At 37.5% G+C, this 20,246-nt stretch overlaps 1 protein-coding gene across 5 annotated transcripts in view; it reads left to right on the top strand.

Annotated features, from left to right (window-relative positions):
* Positions 1 to 20,246, top strand: part of C2CD2 (C2 calcium dependent domain containing 2) — a 114,621-nt gene that overhangs the window by 78,246 nt on the left and 16,129 nt on the right. For 2 of the 5 annotated variants that reach the window (XR_013482840.1, XM_078146474.1), the window contains exons 11-13: positions 931 to 1,120; positions 3,307 to 3,434; positions 17,792 to 18,085. Coding sequence is in view for 3 of the 5 variants with exons in the window: in XM_078146474.1 (XP_078002600.1) it covers positions 931 to 1,120; positions 3,307 to 3,434; positions 17,792 to 18,073 (600 nt within the window). In the remaining 2 variants the exon portion in view is untranslated. Of the gene's footprint in view, positions 1 to 930; positions 1,121 to 3,306; positions 3,435 to 6,797; positions 7,043 to 17,791; positions 18,087 to 20,246 lie in introns of those variants that run through there. The other 3 variants (XR_013482841.1, XM_078146475.1, XM_078146477.1) reach the window with 3 other exon arrangements.

Below are 20,246 nucleotides of genomic sequence, written 5' to 3' on the forward strand. Positions count from 1 at the left end.
CTAATCAATAGTGAGATGTCTTTTAAAAAAAAAGAGGCCCATTTTGATGAGAGTAGGGTGGGAATAACAATATGAATTACTGAAACCTTCAGATACATAAATACTTTAACAGCTATAATGTTGATTCCAGCATTATTCTAGGGGTTCCTTGGGTAGATTTATCTTTGGACTTGATGCATCCTGTAGCTATCCCAGGCATGGATGACTTTAGAGATTCAAAGACTTCTGGAAGATGAGATATAGGAATTGGTAATTTTTGATTGGTTTTCCAAAAGTCTGAACTGACCTAGTGCCAAATAACATTACCATACTAGGAATCAGGGAACTTGAATTCATGACTCTCAAAATTAGAAGGATCAGAGATTAATAGAGCCCAATGCATGTGTGAGCATAAATCCACTTCTAAAACACTCACAACAGTTCTTTATCTGGCTTCTGCTTGAAGTAATGGGGAACTTGTTGCCTCCCACTCCATTCTGGGGCCCTACAGAGAGCAGAAATAAGAATTCTAGTCCAACAGTAACTGTTGACGTACAGGCAAGTTATTTAATTTTTTTAGCTTCCTTTACCTCATTTTAAAGTGTTGATACTACCATCCTGAAGGTAGTGAACTAAATTGAATAATCTTTTCATGTGTTTTTAAAAATTTCGTTTTAGGTATTTTTCTCTCTTTGGGTTTTGCTGTGTCCTTCAGGAGAGTGACCCTTTTCAGCTCAATGGTGTCCATTTACTCTGAGTAGAGCACCTTAATATGTCCTTTTTTATTTCTTAGCTTCTCTATTTGAGCATTGTCCCACAGAAAAGCTTTAGATAGTTAATTTTTAAATGGAAAAAACATCTGTAATTACTTCATTGGTACTTAAGCATTTTAATGTGCAATCATCACTTATTATTTGGAAAAGGGGAAAAACTTAAACATTTCTTTTCTAGTTCTTTTACATAGAACCAAAAGAACCAAAATCATGGAAAATTCCTCCTCCTGTTACTTCTGCACAGACAGAAAAAGACCAAACAGTGATGCCCTGTGGGACTACTAGTGGTGCCCTGATGGTCACTTCTATAACTGCAATGAGAACAAATCCTGGACTGGATGTGGGTAGATTTCCTGCGTTGAATTCTGGTGAGAAAAATGAAAATCTATGCCTCTTCTCTGAAGTTTTGAGCTTATCATTTCAATATTTCTTTGAAGACCTAGGCTTTGATCCTGACTCCTTCATTTTTTGCTTTAGCAAAGGAAGTTTCTTCACTAGGGTTAGGGTTAGAAATCCTATAGCAATGAAACACAAGTCCATTCCCAAGGCTAATCCGTAGGCATAGGCAGAGTGTGGAATGAGAGAGAGTATAAGGAGGTTTGTTCCCCAGCTAGCTGAGGAGTAGAGAGTGAAGTGAAGTATGACTGAGACCTACCTGAAATAGTGAGCCAAGTAGGGTGGTCGTTAATTAGGGCACCCTCCTTAGGCTAGGAATTAAATACTCCGTGGAAACTTTGACCTAGAGACAAGACAGCTGGTGAGATGACTCCACGTAAAAATGGAGATAATAGATTCATGTACTGCACAGAGTTACTGTGAGGAAAGTGCTTTATATATATATATATATATATATATATATATATATATATATATATATATATATAGTTTGTGTACAAATGAGAGCATATTTGTAAAGTGCTTAGCTCAGTACATGGGACATAGAAGGTACTATGTAAATATTACTATTGTTCTTATTCATACTGTAAAGCTCTAGAGTATAGTAAATTGCTGTTTAGACTATATCCTCTGTTTGTATCCTTGTTAACAATTTCATCAGGTACCTTGACAGGCATGAACTTTATGAAACAAGTATTTAGTTGGCCAAATATTTGTAAATAAGGTATAATCCTATACTGTATGTAGCTGAATGCTTTATTTACTGATTTGTTGTTTATTCCAAGTTTAATTACAAACATTTCACGTTTTAAAGTGTGAGTGGCAGAGTAATTCCAAAAGTTGAATTGGGAAAAATTTCACAAGTGAAATTAAATCTATTAAATCAATTTCTTTCTTTTAAGGAAAACATGTGCCAGTAGTGTACATCTATACTTGGGCATGGTGGGTATTTTCAAATGCAGCCAGCAATCCTTAAAACATAGCTATTCTTAATTTTATTGACTCTGATATTCTTTACTTGAATCTATAGCAGAAATCTATTATTCACATATGGAAGAATGAAGTATGTCAGCAAAAACATGCTATATTGTACTAGAATCCTAAATATAAATGAAGAATTTTAAGTATAATTAAAATGCTTCAAACTGTTGTTTACAGTTTTTTATTATGTTAGGTTTTCAGCAACCCCATTTTTCACTGTGGTCAAATTGAGAGTAAACAAAAAGAATAATTTATAAGGAGATAATATTAAAAAGTTCTTGAGGTCAAACCTTCACCTTTATCAGTTGCATAAATTTAATTGACATTAGCAGATGGCTTTAATTAAGTATTACTGCTGATTTGAATAATCATTTGATTGTCATTCATAATGTAGATATTTTCTTAGCAGATTTTTCTGTGAAAACTCTTATTAAAATCAAAGTCATTGAAAAGGATATCATGGTCCAAGCAATTTCTTGCCACAGTGATTTCTCCTCTTCAGATACAAGTAATGTCGCCAAGATTCTTTTTTTTTTCTCATGGCTTCATTTGATTTGTTCTTTATCCAGCTGTTCTTCCCTACTAAGTAATAACATGTTGGGGAGGGGGGTAGTCATGATACAGAATGAGGGACTTAGTCTAGTTGGATGAAAAAGAAAAGCTTTGTAGTATGGCTTGTACTTAGTTCAGATGTGGCAAGCTAGAATTAAAGTTAGAAACATGACCAGAATGTCATTACTACCGTTTCCCCCCCCACCCCAAATACCGTACCGCTCTTTAAAGTATCACAAAAGATGAGAAAAAAGTGGATGGATTGCAATCTGTTAAATCAAGTATCTGACATACCCATATATATGTTATATCATGGATTTATTATTCATTAAAGTATTGTTAAAGAACCATGTTGGCGACTAGTTTTTAGTGTTGATAAGATCAGAAGTTTAAAAAGTATTACTGTATCTTTTTTTCATTTAATGATATTAATGACTTTAACTGTCATAAGTTTTTTAATGATAATTCTGTGTCTTATCATGGAAATGGTTTAATATCTCTTATAATGGGAAATAAGTACTTTCACTTTGACATTATAATGAGAACTTTCATCATGCTTTCAAATGAACAAAATTCCAAAAGATCCAGGATCCTGATGAAATGAACATAGTCTTCCCTTCTACAGAATTGTTGGGGTTGAATGATTCTGATCCAGTTGTAGATGCTGCAATTCAACAACTAAGTCATTCTTCAAAGTTGAAATTCAAGTCACCAAGGAAGAAGAGTACTATTATCATAGAAGGGGAGTCCAAGGTAAAATTATAAAGACCATCTGTATTTATTGGTATGTTTGTTATATTTGTCCTTTTGCCATACATATGTATGCTTTGCATTCTGTTAACATCCCCATAATTATTATCCACTTTATATACATCATACTAAATTATAAATTATGATGACAACTATATTGACTTATCTTTTGCAATAGAATTCATTTCATTTCACCAAATGTCTATTAAGCCCCTACTACATTTTAGGCACTAGTATAAGATAAAAATTATCTAGTCTCTGCCCTCAATGTGTTTAGATTCGACTGGGACAGTGGGTGGATAGAATATTTCACAGAATAAGCATAATACAAGGTAGGAAGTGAAGGAGACAAGACTTGGTCAGAAAATTTGCTCTAGCCATATTAGGGGAGACTTGAAGGAAGTTAAGGATTTTTTGGGGGGGGTTAGGCAGTGGGGTTAAGTGACTTGCCCAGGGTGACACAGCTAGTAAGTGTTATGTGTCTAAAGCTGGATTTGAACTCAGGTCCTCCTGAATCCAGGGCCGGTGCTCTATCCACTGCGCTACCTAGCTGCCCCAAGATAAGGATTTTGAAAGATGGAAGGTGGAAAAGGCTATTCCAGGCATGGAGATGAATGACTTGTGCAAGATCTGTGTAGATAGATGACGTGTCAAAAACACAGGCATGTCTAGAAGTCCACTTTGGCTAAAACACAGAGTCCATGAAGGCTGTGTAAAATGAGGAAAGGTAGATGGATTATAGCTAGACTGTGGTGGTTCTCAAATGCCAGGTTGAAAAGTTTGTTGGTTTTTTTTCCCTAGAAGCAATAGGGGACCACTGATAGCTTTTGAACATGGAGATGACATGATCATATCTGTTCAATGAGATCATTTGGCAGTTGTGTGAAGTATGGATTGTGAAAGGGTGAGCCAGTAGTCCAGTTGATGAGGGAATGAACTAGGTTTGTGACAGTGTGGGTGAAACAACACAGTGACCGTGTCAAGAACCTGGCATGTTCTACTTACCTACGTTCTACATACCTTTGATGACTGCTCCTATCTAATGATGCTAGGTCTGGGTACATTCCCCAGTGTTTAGCAAACTCCCCTCTCCTCTTCCTCTTGCATTCACCGTGATACTAAATCTTCAATTACTTAAGAGTTAAACGTTCCCACCTGAAACTCCTGTTGCATGTTCTTTCACTCAGCTCTGCTGGAGCCCTACCCCTCTCAGCCAGATCTGCTTACCTGTTCTGCTGTGCCCCCTGGAGCTCCTACCCCATAAATGACAAACTTCCTTTTGTTTTAGATCTCTAACTCTCATGGACCTTTCAGTCTTATGCAACTCACAGAGAGCTGACTTCTCTTCAGACGTCACTTCCTCCCTGGCCATTTTTCCATCCTTTCCAGCACTGGTGGTGCCTTCTGTCATGCCTCTTGATTCACTGTTCCCAGTAGAGGGGTAAGGAGGGGCGGGTTGTGAGAACGCTCTGTATTCCTGCACCGTAGCACAGAATCTCTCCCAGCATTCTGACGAGCCTCAACCCCATAGTTCTGGACTCCGTTCTTTGTGGCAGTCCCTTCTTTCCATGCTTACCTTTTCCCATTTCCATACTGCATTTCACTCTCTCCCCTTCTTCACTTCTGGGTTTTCTACACATGTTATCAGTAGCTGTATTCTTCTTCTACTCCTACTTCTACCTAGACTGACTTTTAAAGGTCCAGACCTCTCTGTTTATCTTGTTGAGTTGCTCCCTTTCTAATTCACTGAAAAGACTTATTTGAATTTCACAAAGATTTCAAATAAATGGCCAAAATTTTCACTTTTTACTTTCTTTTTGCTCCCTTTTCTGTGACTAATCTCTTGAACTTTCAAAGATAACTTCTTTATGGTAGTTAGGTAGTGCAGTGAATAGAATTCTTGGCCTGGAGTCAGGAAGATCCGAGGTCAAATCCGGCCTTAGACACTTAGTAGCTATGTGACCCTGGACAAGTCACTTAACCTCTTTATGCCTCAGTTTTCTCATTTTAAAAATAGGATAATAATAGTAATAGCTCTACCTCCCAGATTGTTGTTAGGATCAAATGAGATATTATTTGTAAAGCACTTAGAACAAGGCCTGCCACAAATTAATAAATTTGTATTCCCTTCCTTTCCCCTCCCCACTTACATTCATCCCTTAGTTAAACATTTGTTGATGCCTGTAAATTGACTGGGATGCATTTGGACATATATGTCCATAGTTCCAAATTCTGGGTATCTTTTCAGTGACTTACAAGTGTAAATTATATGAATATTCTATTATATGCATGTCCCAATGGTACACAATTATAATTGCAGAAGCATAATTATATATAATCATCAAAACAGAGCATTATTATGTCAGTAATTCTATACAACACAACATACATAAACAGTATGGTATATGCAAATAGATAAATAGCAAAATTACATGTAACTGGCAAATGTGTTTATGGTGCACTGATGCTGTAATTACTATACGTATCAATGAACAATGCAATTACATGCAAGGAACATCTTACATTAGTGTTGTTATCTGACTACATGTGTAACCACTTTTCCAGTTTCCTCTATAACATCTATCATGGGTTAGTTTGGTTACAGGTTAAAATAGATCTCAGTATCCTATGAATCTATCCCTGTGCCTGAATTACTTCATCAGAAATATAGTCTTAAATCTCTAAACCTGAATTTGTGGAGGATTCAAGTTGAGCTAGCGGTATTACTTCACTCTGTCGGGGTTTTCTGTACCCTGGGAATCTCTACAGCTCAGATTTTGGGCAGAAAAAGTACTGACTCTGGATTTAGTCCTCTTCACCTATTTGGACAGGTTGTAGGATGACAGTATACTGAATTTTCTTTTATCAAAGTATTTGTTCCTGGGCCATTATGTGGTTAGGCAATCATTGAAAAAATGGTAGGTTGTCTCTTTTGCTTAGAATTCTCTGAGGTAAATATTCACCAATCACTTCTTGCTCTTCAGAGAGTCTAATTAATTCTCTTGTAGATAATAGGATATTCTCATAAGTTGTTTTGATAGGGCCCGTATCTATTTCTGGAGCTAGTCTTTAAATGCTTAGTCTCTACATAGCTAAATATGGAGTAGCTTTCCACTAACCCTGAAGAAGTCACTTACTTGCTCTGGGCGTCAGTTTCCTCACTATACAATGAAAGTTGGACTCAGTGGACTCTAATATTCCTCCTATCTCTGTGCCTATGGTCTTGTGATCCAACTTTCTGCTAACTCGTGTTTACCATGATCACCAAGATTTCTTAGCAAAACTGTCTCAGTGTCAAAAACCTAAGCATCATTGCCCCTTTTGCTCTTATAAGCTAAAGAAGCTTAAGTGATAAACTTCTTTTAGATTCTCTCTCAGCCAAGCAACAATGTGTGAAGACTCTACAAAAGCGCGAGGATTTCTGGATCCCATAGCTGCCAGTTACCCTTTGCAACATGTGCATTCTACACGTGCACCTCACTACCTCTCTACTCCGAGTCCGTTCTTCCCAAGGAAATCGTGCATATTTGTGAGAAAGAATACCTCAGGCTTTTGGGAGGAATGTTTTGTACCAGCTGTCCTTATAGTGCCGTTTTAATAAATGCCTAATTTAAAAAGCTAATTGTCTACTTATTGTCAATGGGAAATACTCTGGTGGGGCCTTGTGAGCTATGGTAATAATAGTAGCCATCCATAGGGTTACCCTTGGAACCCAAAGCAATAGCCACCCTGTAGAGACCCATCATTGCAAGTCCAAATGCATACTGGGGGATAGCTCAGAGTAGATGCTACAGTATCATCACAGAATCCAACAGCCTAGGAGTTGCCTGTAGTCCTAGTATTGAAAAAGGATAGAAGATTAAAACGCTAAATAATTGTTAGCTATTATTGTTACACATGTGGGTAGACTACTGGACTACGGAAGAAACAAAGTAGACTAGTGAATCATGCTAACTCATACTGTCCCCTTACACCTGTTCCTTCCCTGTTCTTTCTTTCTGGTGGTTTAGTGGATGGAGTCCTGAGCCTGTAGTTAGGAAGTTCAAAGGCAGCCTCAGACAATTACTAGCTCTGTGACTCATCTTGCCTCAATTTCCCCATCTGTAAAATGGGGATAACAATAGCAACTAATTTTCAAGGTTGTTATGAGGATCAAATAAGAAAATGTTTGTAAAAAGTGTTTCACATGGTGCCAGGCACACTACAAAAAAGCTTAGTCCCATATCTTCTCTTTCTTCACTTGCTGGCTTAATAAAGGAGTTTCATTAAGACTAGGAAGGAAAGAGAGTATGGCTAGAGCAGGACTGGTCAAATGGAAATTTACTGAGGATTTGGAAAGATGTGACGTCATGGTGAAGCTAAGAAGAATAGGTTTAGGAAGACTAAAGGATAAAGAGAAAAGGAATGGTAGGAAATTATAATCAGATTAAACAAGTTCAGCATTTTTGATCACGGAATCAAATGGTGATGGATGATAGAAAGATCAAAGATGTGCCAATCCCTTTATGTAGCTGAGGTTGAGAGAGGTAGGTCATGAAAGCTGAATAGACTAAGGAACTGAGAGGTAGTGGTATTTGAGAAAACAAATGAATTCTCCACTCCTGCTCTAGCCACACTCTCCTTCCTTCCTAGTCTTAATAAAACTCCTTTAATAAGCCAGTTCAAATATACACAGTTCTCTAATCTTAAATCCTTTTTCTCATTGTTCTATCACTATTCATGCCTTGCCAAACCCCAATCCTGTATTATTCCCCACTTTATTATTCTATATTATTCTGCCTCTTCTACTTTTACTCAGGTGCTATTGAACAGAACTAGAGGAAGTTACACAATCATTCTAACTAGTTTTAGTATAAATTGTTATTTCATCATATAAAAAATGCTCAAAATCACTATTGATTAGAGAAATGCAAATCAAAACAACTTGTAGGTACACATCACACCTGTCAGATTGGCTAACATTACAAAACAGGAAAATGATAAATGTTGGAGAAGATGTAGGAAAATTGGAACACTGATGCATTGTTGGTGGAGTTGTGAACTGTTCAAACCATTCAGGAGAGCAATTGGGAACTATGCCCAAAGGGCTTTAAAAATGTGCATACCCTTTGACACAGCAATACCATTTCTAGAGCTATATCCCAAAGAGATCATAAAAAATGGGAAAAGTTCCCCTGTGTACAAAAATGTTTATAGCAGCTCTTTTTATGGTAGACAAGAATTGGAAATTGAGAGGATGCCCATCAATTGGGGAATGGCTGAGCAAGTTGTGGTATATGAATGTAATGGAATACTATTGTGCTATAAGAAATGATGAGCAGGTGGACTTCAGAAAAACCTAGAAAGACTTGAATGATCTGATGCTGAGTGAAGTGAGCAGAACCAAGAGAACATTGTACACAATAACAGCTACATTGTTCAATGACTAACTTTGACAGACTTAGCTCTTCTCCGCAATGCAAGGATCTAAGACAACTCTAAAAGACTCATGATGGAAAATGCCATCTACATCCAGAAAAAGAATTACAGAGTCTGAATGCAGATCAAAGCATGCTATTTAGTCTCTTTTTGTTGTTGTTGTGTTTTCTTTCTTGTGGTTTCTCCTATTGATTCTAATTCTTCTTTACAGCATGGCTAATGTGATAATATGTTTAATAAGAATGATATGGGGCAGCTACGTGGTGCAGTGGATAGCGCTCAGGCCTTGAAATCAGGAAGACCAGAGTTCAAATCTGAACTGAGACACTTAACATTTACTAGCTGTGTGACCCTGGGCAGGTCACTTAACCCCGACTGCCTTATCAAAAAGCAAAAGAAAAAAAGAAAAAGAATGATATGTAGAACCTATATCAAATTTAAAACTAAGAAGGTTATAGAAGTGAATGTTGAAAACTAAAAATAAATAAGTTAATTTTTTTTAAAAATTGTTATCTCAACTGGGACCTTAGTGTAGCCAAGTATTTTTTTAAAAAACTTTTTCCTAATTGATTCACTGTCCCACTACCCATAGCAGCTATTTCAAACCTTCTCTTCTCTTCTCAGACCTCCCACATGACCCTTCCCTTTTTTTTCTGCTGCATTTGAGGCTGTTGATTATCCTGTTCTTAATAACTCTCTTTCTAGGTTTTCAGGACATTACTCTCTCCTGGTGCTCCTCCTACCTATCTGATTACTTCTTCTCAGTCTCCTTTTCTGGATTTTCATTTAGGTCATTCCCACTAAAAATGGGTGTCCCATATGACTCTGTCCTGGGACCTCCTTTTTTTTCTTCTATACTATTTCACTTGGTAATGTCATCAGTTCCCAAGGATTCAATTGTCATCTGCACACTGATGATTTTAGAATCTTCTTACCCAGCCCTTACCTCTCTTCTAAAATCCAGACTTAGATCTCCCAACTGCCTGCTGCACATCTTCTACTGGATGTCCAACAGGCATCTTAAACTCAACATGTCCAAACTGAACTCACCTTTCCATCTAAACCCTCCCTTCTTCCTAACTTTCCTATGACTGTTGAGGATGCCACTATATTCCCAGTCCCCTAGGCTCATAACCTAGGTCTGTCCTCAACTCTCCACTTTCTCTCTCTCCACCCCTCCCCGCCATATCCAGTCTTTTATAAAGCCTGTCAATTTTGCCTTCATCACACCTCTCACATATATTCTCTTCTCTCCTCTACACCGCAGCCACCCTGGTTCAGGCTCTCATCACCTCATGCCTGGACCATCTGCTGGTTGGTTTCCTTGACACAAGTTTCTTCCATGCCAGTCCATCCTTCACTCAGCTTTTAAAGTGATCTTCCTAGACCACAGTTATGACCATGTCAACTTCTTTCTCAATAAACTCCGATGCCTCCCTATCCCCTCTAGCGTCAAATATAAAATCTTGTTTGGCATTCAAAGACCTTCATAACCTGGTCCCTTTCTATTTTTCCATTCTTCTTATACTTTACACCCTCCACACACTCTTCAGTTCCGTGACAATGGTCTCCTTTCTGTTTCAGGAAAAAAAATTCCATCTCCTAACTCAGAGTATTTTCACTGATTGTCCCTCATGTGTGAAATGCTCTCCCTCCTCGTCTCTACTTTCTAGCTTCCCTGGCTTCCTTGAAATCCCAGCTAAGATCTCCCCTTCTAAGATCTCAGCTTTTCTGATCTCCCTTAAAATTCTAGTGCTTTCTTTGTTGACTATCTCCAATTTATCCTGCACATAACTTGTTTATACATAGTTGTTTGCATATTGTCCCCCTCTCTCATTTAGACTGTGCATTCCTTGAGTAGGGACTGTCTTTTGCTTTTCTTTATTTTCCCAGCACTTAGCACAGTGCCTTGGCACATCATAGGTGCCAGAGTAAGAGGAAAGGGGCATACAGCTAGGGCAAGATTTCCCTCTTCTGCCTTGTATTGCTCTGGTGCTAAGAAGAGGATCAATCTACCATCTAATTCTGCACCTTCCATCTCCTGCTACACATCCCCTGAGAGAAGAGGAAGAGGAAAGTCACTGGGGATCAGGATATCCATCTTCTGCTAAGTGTGTTTGACTGGCGTCTCCAGCTGTATTGTCTCCTGCCTGATCACCAGCCTTCTCTGGGAAGAGGAAAGACATCTTCCCACTTAATGATTAACATACTCACACCTGGTCATACTCTACACATTTCAGTAATTCTGAACTCCTGTATGTCATTATCCAAACCACATTCCCTATCCCCTACCATGTGATTCCTTATTCCCATCCCCTCAACCCACCCACCCTAATGTCTCAACCAAGTGCTACCTACCCCTTCTGCTTTGGCTTTAGGAATATCTGTTCTATAGGCAGCAAACTTGCCCTTGTCTAAAATTATTTTCTTTCCCACTTCTTCCATTTTCTGGCAATCACTGAAACCTAGCTTCCCTCTCATATGCAGCCCTCTGATCACCTTTTCTAATATTAGCTGCACTTTCATTCATTCCTCTCAATTTACTTCCTTTGCCACTTCCAGGTTCTTCCCCTACCTCCACTACTCAGTAACCTCTCCTCTTTTGAGGAGAGCCACACTTTCCAATCAAAATCCAGGTAGTTTTCTACAGACCCTTAGGACACTCCCCCTCCTTCCTCAATGAGTTCATTCCTGCTCATAATTTTTCTCTCCTCTCCAACTCTTGCCCTCATGATATGGCACATCATTATACATATTGACATTCCCTCAAACACTTACCCATTCAGTTCCTCATCCTACTCGTTTCCCATGACCTAATCCTCTACCTCCCCTCAGCTAAACGCAAAGATCATATACTTGATCTTGCCATCCCCCACAAATGCACCACCTTGATATTCAAGAACTTTGAAATCCCCTTATGTAACTGTAACTTATTGGCTTTCCACCTCTCCCTCTACCTTCCCTTATCAAATCCTATTCTGTTCTCATCGTGACCTCTACTCCCTCTACTCTTTAGTTTTCTCCCAGGTTATCACCCCTGTTCTAGCTACTCTTTCCTCTTTTTCCAATCTTGACCTTCTGGTGAACCAGTTCAACACTATGTCTTGAGTATCTGGAGTCCCTGACCCCCTTACCCTATTTCTCATTGCTCCCTACCTCAGCCTTGGATCATTCCAACCATTTGTGCCTGTACACATGCCAAAAATCAAAAATGGAGAAAATCACAGAACTAGTCTGACTGGATCTACTATAAATTTATGTTACAGTCTTAACTGGGCCTTCACTGCTCCTAGGCAATTCTTTACACCTTCCTAATAAACTCACTAACTTGCTTTCCACAGTCACTCTTTCAAACCTTTTCAGTTCTTCTCAAAACTCCCATAGCTTCCTCTCCCCCGACACTCTCAGCTGAGAACCTTGCCCCATATATTACAGCAAAAAATGGAGACCATATGTCAAGTTCTTCCTCTTCTCCTCTTCATCTCTTATCACTCAGATGCCTCCTTTACCCCTGTCTTACATGAAGACTTTTTGCCAAGGTAAACCGTTCTACCTGCAAAAGCATTCCCATTCCATCCCATCTCTTCCAACAGACTGCCCCTTAGCTATTCCCACTCCCTCACTTATCTTCAGTGTCTCTCTACTGGCTCTTTTCCTACTACCTACAAACATGCCCATGTCTCCCACATCCTCAAAAAAAAATCATTTGATCTTTCGTTGCCTGCTATCGTCATATATCTCTTTTGCTCTTTGTGGCTAAATTTCTTGAGAAGACTGTCTACAATAAACACCTCTAATTCCCTTCCTCTCATTGTCTTCTTAACCTCCTAAAATCTGGCTACCTTTCTGATCATTCTACCAAAACTCCTCTTTCCAAATTTACTAATGGTCTCTTAGTTGCCAAATTTGCCTATTATAAATACCCAAATAAGAGATATATGAAAAAAGATGCTATCTGCATCCAGAGAAAGAACTGATAAATAGAAATATATGTAGAATAATCTCATATACATATATATATATATATATATATATATATACACACCTATTTGTGTCTAATAGTAGCCATCTCTAGGCTGGGGGGTGGGGAAGGCACAGAAGAAAGAAAAAAAAGAAATTGATAATTTTTGTTGTATATTTGAAAGGAAAAGCAAGTTGTGCAAATCAGATATGCAGTTTCATGTATAATCATCTTTTTTATTGTACTGTTATGGAAATGCTTGTTTTATTACATAAATTTAAAAAAAATTTTAAAAAAAGAATGAAGTACAACAGGAGAACAATATAAAAATGACAATAATGTAAATGAAAACAACCTTAAAAGGCATCCAAAAGATTGAGTGCAGTGATCAGTTTTGGTCTCAGAGTACAAATACTAAAATTCTTTTCCCTCTTCTTGGTAAATAAATGGTCATGGAATTGTGGAAACAAAATGTTGAATATGCAATCAGATGCTATCATTGTGTTATTTAACTGTTTTTATTACAAGAAAAGGTTCGGTGGGAAAGGGGTACATATGTATTCTGTGACTGTGGTATTAAAAAGGGGCAACCATAAACCTTTATAAAATTTGTAAAAAAAAAATTATTTCCTTTAATTTTGTATATAGCTTACTTTGTTTGCATGTTGTCTCCCACATCAGATTATAAGCTCTTTGACAGCAGAGACTATCTTTTGCCCCTTTTTGTGCCCCTACCATTTAGCATAGGGCCTGGCACATAGTAGGTGCTTCCCACATATCCAGTCAATTGACAAATCCTGCCATTTCCATCTCCATACTATCTTTTGCATAAGCCCCCTTTTCTCTGCTCATACAGGCACCACCTTAGTGTAGACTATCACCCCTTCCCATTTGAACTAATGCTTTGGCTTCCTAATTTGTTATCCTAACCAATTCTTTCTCCACTTCAATGCATTCTCTGTATAGCTCCCAACGCAATTTTCCTAAAGCAAACATCTTACCGTGTCACCCCAGTATTCAACCTATTACTTCTAAGATCGAATATAAACTACTTTGGCACATAAAACTTTCCCAACCCAATCCTGTAACTAACATTTGTGTAGCACTTTGAGGTTTGCAAAGTGTTTTACATACATCATTTCATCTGATCCTCATGACAACCTATGAGGTAAGTGCTTTCCAGCATTCTTAGACATGATTTCCCTTCATGGATTTTACAGTCTACTGGGGTGGGGAACCTGCAGCCTTGAGGCCACATGTGAAGTTCTGTGAAGTTTAGATTCAGTCAAAGGGCTGCACTTGAGGACCTGGAGGGCCACATGTGGCCTCAAGGCTGCAGGTTCCCCACCCTGGTGTCGTTCTGGCCTTCTTGCTTCTTAACACATAATGCTTCTTATGCTATCTCCATGCCTTTGCACTGGCTATTCCCAGTTTGCTTCATTCCCCACATAACTGAATTTATGACTTTATGGACTTCACCACTGTGACTTATCTGTTTTCTCACTCTGGAACAAGGCCTCTTCTCCAATAAATGGGTTCTTTTTGAGGTCCTCCATTTTGGGGATGAGACCAGGCCAGCCATGCTTCTTTCACTTCCTTCTTCTGCTTCTAACTCTGGACTTTACCACTATACTCCATCATGAGTACCATCTTATCTTCTCCATGCCCCCCCACCTCCATGCTTTTCAATATTCTTTTATGTGTTGTCTTTCCTCCATTGGAATGTAAGCTCCTGAAAGCAGAGAGGGAGCATCTTTATTTTTGTTTGTATCTGTTTGTCCAGTGGTTAGCACAGTATCTGGCACATTATAAGAGCTTGTAAATGATCTTTGTTTGCTTCCCTCCACTTCCTTTCATAATATTTTCTCCTTCCTTTCCTCCATCTCTTGTAATGACTAGTTTCTTTCAAGACTTAGCTCAAGCACAACCTTCTGCATCAGCCTTTTCTGCTCTCCCAGTGCCTTACCCTCTGAGGTTACCTTGCATATGTTTTGTTTCTATCCATATATGTATATGTTGTTACCCACCTTAGAATATGTACTCCTTCAGGTCAGAACCCTCCCATTTTGTCTTTTAATATCCAATACCTTGATTGACTGATAGATGAAAGAAATGTGGAAGAAGAATGGACGGGATGTGTCAACTGATTGTAAAAGGAGAATGAGGGAGAAGGAAATTGAAGATAATTCTGGATTTTAAATCTGACTGGGAAAGATGATAGTAACAACCAAAAATAAGGAATTTTAGAAGTAGGAAAGTTTTCGGTGGGAAGGTGATAAATTCAGATTTGGATATATTTAGCTTGAAGTGTTGGTGAGACATCCAGCTGAGAATGTTCAGCAGGTAATTAAAAATGTAGCACTAGAGGCCAGGAGAGAGATTAGGGCTAGAGAAATTTGGGAGTCTTCTGAATATAGATGTTAGTTGAGTCAATTGGAGTGGATAAGAACACCAAAGAAGAGAAGAGGAAAAAGGCTCGGGATAGAACTTTGGAGACAGGAGAGAAATTTTTAATTGATAAAGGAAAAAGAGGAGTGGTCCAATGAGTTAAGAGCAGTATCCTAGAAACCAAGAAAGAAGAGAGTAGTCTACAGTGTGAAAAGCTAAAGAAAGGTGGAGGAAAATGAAAGCTAGGAAATAGTAATTAGATTTAGCAATTTACACACACTAATGTGTAGTTTTAGGGGTCAGAAGCCAAAATGCAAAGGGCTATGGAGTGATGAGGAAGTAAAATTGCAGTGATTGGGAGGACAGATAGATATAGTACAATAGCTGGAGATGATCCAGGGTCAGAAGACAGGGTTTTGTTTTTGTTTTTTGTAGGGGTGAGGGCAGGGGTAGGGGAGGTGGGTGGTAAACTGAACATATTTTCTAGGTAGCAGGGAAAGAACCAATACGTAAGGAGAGAATGAAGGTGACAAGAGGTAATGACTAACCCGGTAAGTTCCCAACGAAGATTGGAAGGAATTCAATCAAAGCTATAAGTAGAGGGACTGGCTTTGAAAAAGAAGCAGTGCTACTTCATCCTGAGACTAGAACAAAAGAAGAGGGAATCGATTAAGATGTAAAGAGATTTGAGGAATGGATAGGAGAGATGAGAGAACTTATAAATTTGTTTTTTGTTGTTTTGTTTTGTTTTTAACAAAGTAGGAAGTTTGGTTTAGAATAGTAACTGCTGCAAGTATGATAGAAAGTCAGTGATAAATGAATAAAAAGACTGCTTTTCAGCAATGAGCCCAGTAAAGGTTAGGTATCATTAAGAGTGTGCTGGAACCACCTAATATTGACTCCTGATTTTGATCATTAAAATTTTAGTGTGAGCACTTATACCCCAGAAATCAGCAAACACTGCAAATCAAGGCTTGGTTTATTGTTTTGTTGACTGTCTAGATTTAAGAAAGTGATGGAGAAAATGTTAATTATATAGAATAAACTTAGAGGTATGCCATGAGTACATTTTTTTTTCTCCCTGAGAGCCATTTGTTAACCATTTACCAACACACTACTGGATATCATGATTGTGTATTTGATCCAGCCAGCAGAAGCATATATTTTCCTCCTGTAGCATTTGTCAACCCAGGAATAGAAGTAGAGATGGCTCAGTATTAAGGACTAATAGGGCATGAATATTAGAAAGTCACGTGGGAAAGATATTCTAAGCTGAGGCCAGTTCTTGCTCAACTGGTTAACAGTGAGGCCTAAAGTACGAAGTGAGGAAAATAAAAGTATGATAGAAAGTTAATGGTAGATAAATAAAAAGACTTTTGTGCAGCAGTGAGCATAGTAAAGGTTAGATCATTCAGGAGTGTGCTGGAACCAGCTCATACTGGTTTCTGATTTTGATTCCCTGTGTCTTGATTAAAGGGAATATAATTTTGGAAGGTCACTTCTGGGGAAGGCAGGCCAGGGAAGGGGAGTTTTAGATAGCCAAAAAACATTATTTGGGCAGTGGGAAGATAAAAGAGGGGTGCCATCAGAAAATGAGATGATTTCAGAAAGAGAGGTGATATCCTGAGAAAGAACTAATGATAGAGTTGGAATGCATATTGAAGCATACTTTTTTACTTTTTTTTTTGAGGGTTCTTTTTTTGGTCTGTTTTCTTTCACAACATGTCTAATATAGAAATATGTTTTGCATGACAACACATGTATAACCTATATCAAATTACTTTCCTTCTTTATGGTAGAAGGGGGAGGGAATTTGGAACTCAAAATTAAAAAAAAATGTTAAAGATTGTTTTTGCATGTAATAGGAAAAATATTTCAGATCCCTCCCCACTCCCCAAATAAAAGGAAAATATAAAGAACATCAAGACCCTAAAAAATGGGGAGGTGATAGTATATCAAAGATAAATTTCACTTGCTTTACAATTTTGCATTGGGCCTATATGCCTGATAATACCTTTCAGAAGCACTGTATCTCTGGTTGCCATTAGGTGATTGGTGCCTAACTTAAGGTAGTTTAGATTGATAATCAGACTTTGTTTGGGCATGGGTAATTGAAGTAAGGATTTAAAATTGTATTCACTTGTGCTTCTACCCATACATAGATATGTATGTAATGTTTAAGGACATAGCACATTCAATGCTTAACAGCTACTTTCTTCTTGTAAGTAACATAATTTTAAGATTTTTAACATAAAAAGTGCTCCCTTGTTTTGCATAATTTCTACTAATTTAACATTTCCTCTCTTTTATACTAAAAAGGAAACATAGGCAACTTTCTAAGGCTTATAAGCTAAATTGCGGAGAGTTGCAATCTATGTTGGTAGAACTGACACCATACTAACCAAATCATAGATTCTTGATTACTGTCCTCTTAAAAGGGCCAGACCCTTCTGAATGTTTTTTTTTAAATCACCAAAGAAAACAAGTTTTCAACAATGTTATTTCTACCCCCACTGTGTTTGGTTTTAATTCTATTTACCACAGACTTCCTTTTACTCCCTAGGTACTGATAATGATTTCTTTTCACTGATAGATTTCATTATCTCAGGACAGTGAAACACCGCTGATGATAGACTATGCAGCCTCCATGGACAGCTCATATCAACAAGAATTCCCTTCATATTATGAAGAAGTTGTATCTGCTGAGCTTATTGATGAAAATTTATCAAAACATATATTGCCTGCCTTAGAACCACAAGAAAATGAATTTGATACTTGGAAACTGGAGAGGAATGCCAAATCTGAAGAGTGGAATAGTGATGCTCAGACAGACCTGGATAGTGAAGAGATGCCACGGAGTTTATCAGCATTTTGAGAAAATGTAAAGGTACTTCCTTCAGCCTTTCCTCCTTAGACATAAATATCTTGGCAGTTTTAAATATTATAGCTAGTTTTTAGAGATAACTTTAATAGGCATAATCCGTTTCTTTTATCTTCTTTGACAAGATGCTCAAATCTTTCTCATTACATTTTTAGGGCAAATATATTGACTTTATATGAATAGAGACGAGGCCTGTGATTTAATTAGCACAGAGAACCCTAATTTGAGGAATCTCCCTCTACTAATGCAAGTTGGTATCTTCTCTGCAATTTATAGTCATAGAGAGTTGCCTAGAGTACTGAGACATTAAATGATAGGCTGAAGGTCACACAGCCAAATCAGTGGTAGAACCTGAGCCAAGGTCTTCCTGGTTTTTAATTCAGCTCTTTACACTACTATGCTTCTCTTGATTTGATATTAATCATAAATAAATAATAACACTTCAAAGTTTACAAAATGCTTTCCTCACAACTCTTTGGGTATGTAGTATAAGGATTCTTATCCTCATTTCACAAACCAAGAAACTGGAGCTCATAATGATTAAGTTACTTGTTTTTAGTCACCGAACTAATAAGTTTCAGAGTCAGGATGCAAATTCTCTGTACTCCAAATCCAATACTCTTTTTTGTTTTTTTGTTAACCTACATTTCCTTTCCTTTTAAATGGTGCTAGAAGAACAACTAATAGGCTAACTGTCCTTTTACCTAGTAAGTTCATTTTTAAGACAAAAACACTTGCCAGTATTTCTTCTGCACGTGTGATATAATTTTTGCTTAATATTTTGCTTAATATGAATTGTTTTCAAGGATCACCAAAGATTATTTAGCCAATAGTCACTCCATACCCACTTTGACTAACTGCTAATTTTACTATTTCCATATAGAATACCACCTGTATATTTCTTACTTGTCATAGGTTATCTTCCCATTGTCTTAACTTTATTAATCCCACTGTCCTTCCATTTTTATCCTTGTAAGGGGCAGCTAGGTGGCGCAGCGGATAGAGCACCAGCCCTGAAGTCAGGAGGACATGAGTTCAAATTTAGCCTCAGACCAAACACTTGACACTTACTAGCTGTGTTACTCTGGGCAAGTCACTTAACCCCCAATTGCCTAAAAAAACCCCAAACAAACAAACAAACAAAAAACCCCGAAACATTGTTATCCTCGTGATGGTGATAACTTCAATCCAATAAGAACCATACTGAGAATTCCATAGTCCCCTTTTGATCATTAGGGTAATAGATTAATCACCTTAACCTACTGTGTACAATAATGAAAGGATTTTTTTATTAGTTTAGTAAAAACATATAAAACAATGCAAGTGCTGAATGAATGTCAAATAGTATAATATTAATTGTTAAATAATAATACGTCTTAATTATTCAGTGATATAATTCTTTGTACCATAAATATTTGATTGATTCTAGATCTGATAGCTATTTATTACAAAGAGAAAGTTCATGTGGAAAAAAAAGACAATGCTAAAAATATTTTATATCTTAAGTACTATTCAGAAAGGGAACTTAATGTCTTTTTAATTTAGACTGGACAGCCTATTATTTGGTAAAGGCCACATGATCTTTCTCCTTTGAAGCAGACAATTGAAGAGGGTATGTAATAGGCATAAAAATTGAGGAAGAAAAGAAGAATTAATATATCTTGAGATAGATGGTTAGCCAGTGAAAGAACTTTAGGCTTTAATTCCTAGCTCTGAATCTCATTTCAGTGGCCCTAAGGTGATTTTACCTTTCAGGAGAAAAAGGCTTCCAGAGAATTTAAATGTTGAGAATATCAGTCACTTTTCAGTGAATCTTGGTAAGATTCATTTTCCTGATTTCTCTTTCCCTCCTTTTGTTGTGGTAAAATGTGTTAAAATATGTGTTCATTCTTTTTACACCCTTCCCTGTTTTGCTTTTAAACCTGTTGTTAGAAGACTACATTGTCTGTCCAATTTGTGATAACATAATGCTATGGTTGTCTTCTTTCTACTTTGCCAATAAAAAAAGCAGGAGCATGTTTGTGTGTGTGGGGAGGGGGGTGAGAGAGGAGAGAGAATGAAAAATGCATGTGATTAATAAAATATTGTAATGAAAATCTAAAAAATGTATACTTCTTTTGATTGGTTAGCTGCATGATCCAGAGGTTTTGAGTGACCTATGAATACC

Source organism: Phascolarctos cinereus, unplaced genomic scaffold (genome assembly GCF_003287225.1).
Source record: "Phascolarctos cinereus isolate Bilbo 61053 unplaced genomic scaffold, phaCin_HiC Scaffold_726;HRSCAF=1367, whole genome shotgun sequence".
Classification (NCBI taxonomy): Eukaryota; Metazoa; Chordata; class Mammalia; order Diprotodontia; family Phascolarctidae; genus Phascolarctos; species Phascolarctos cinereus.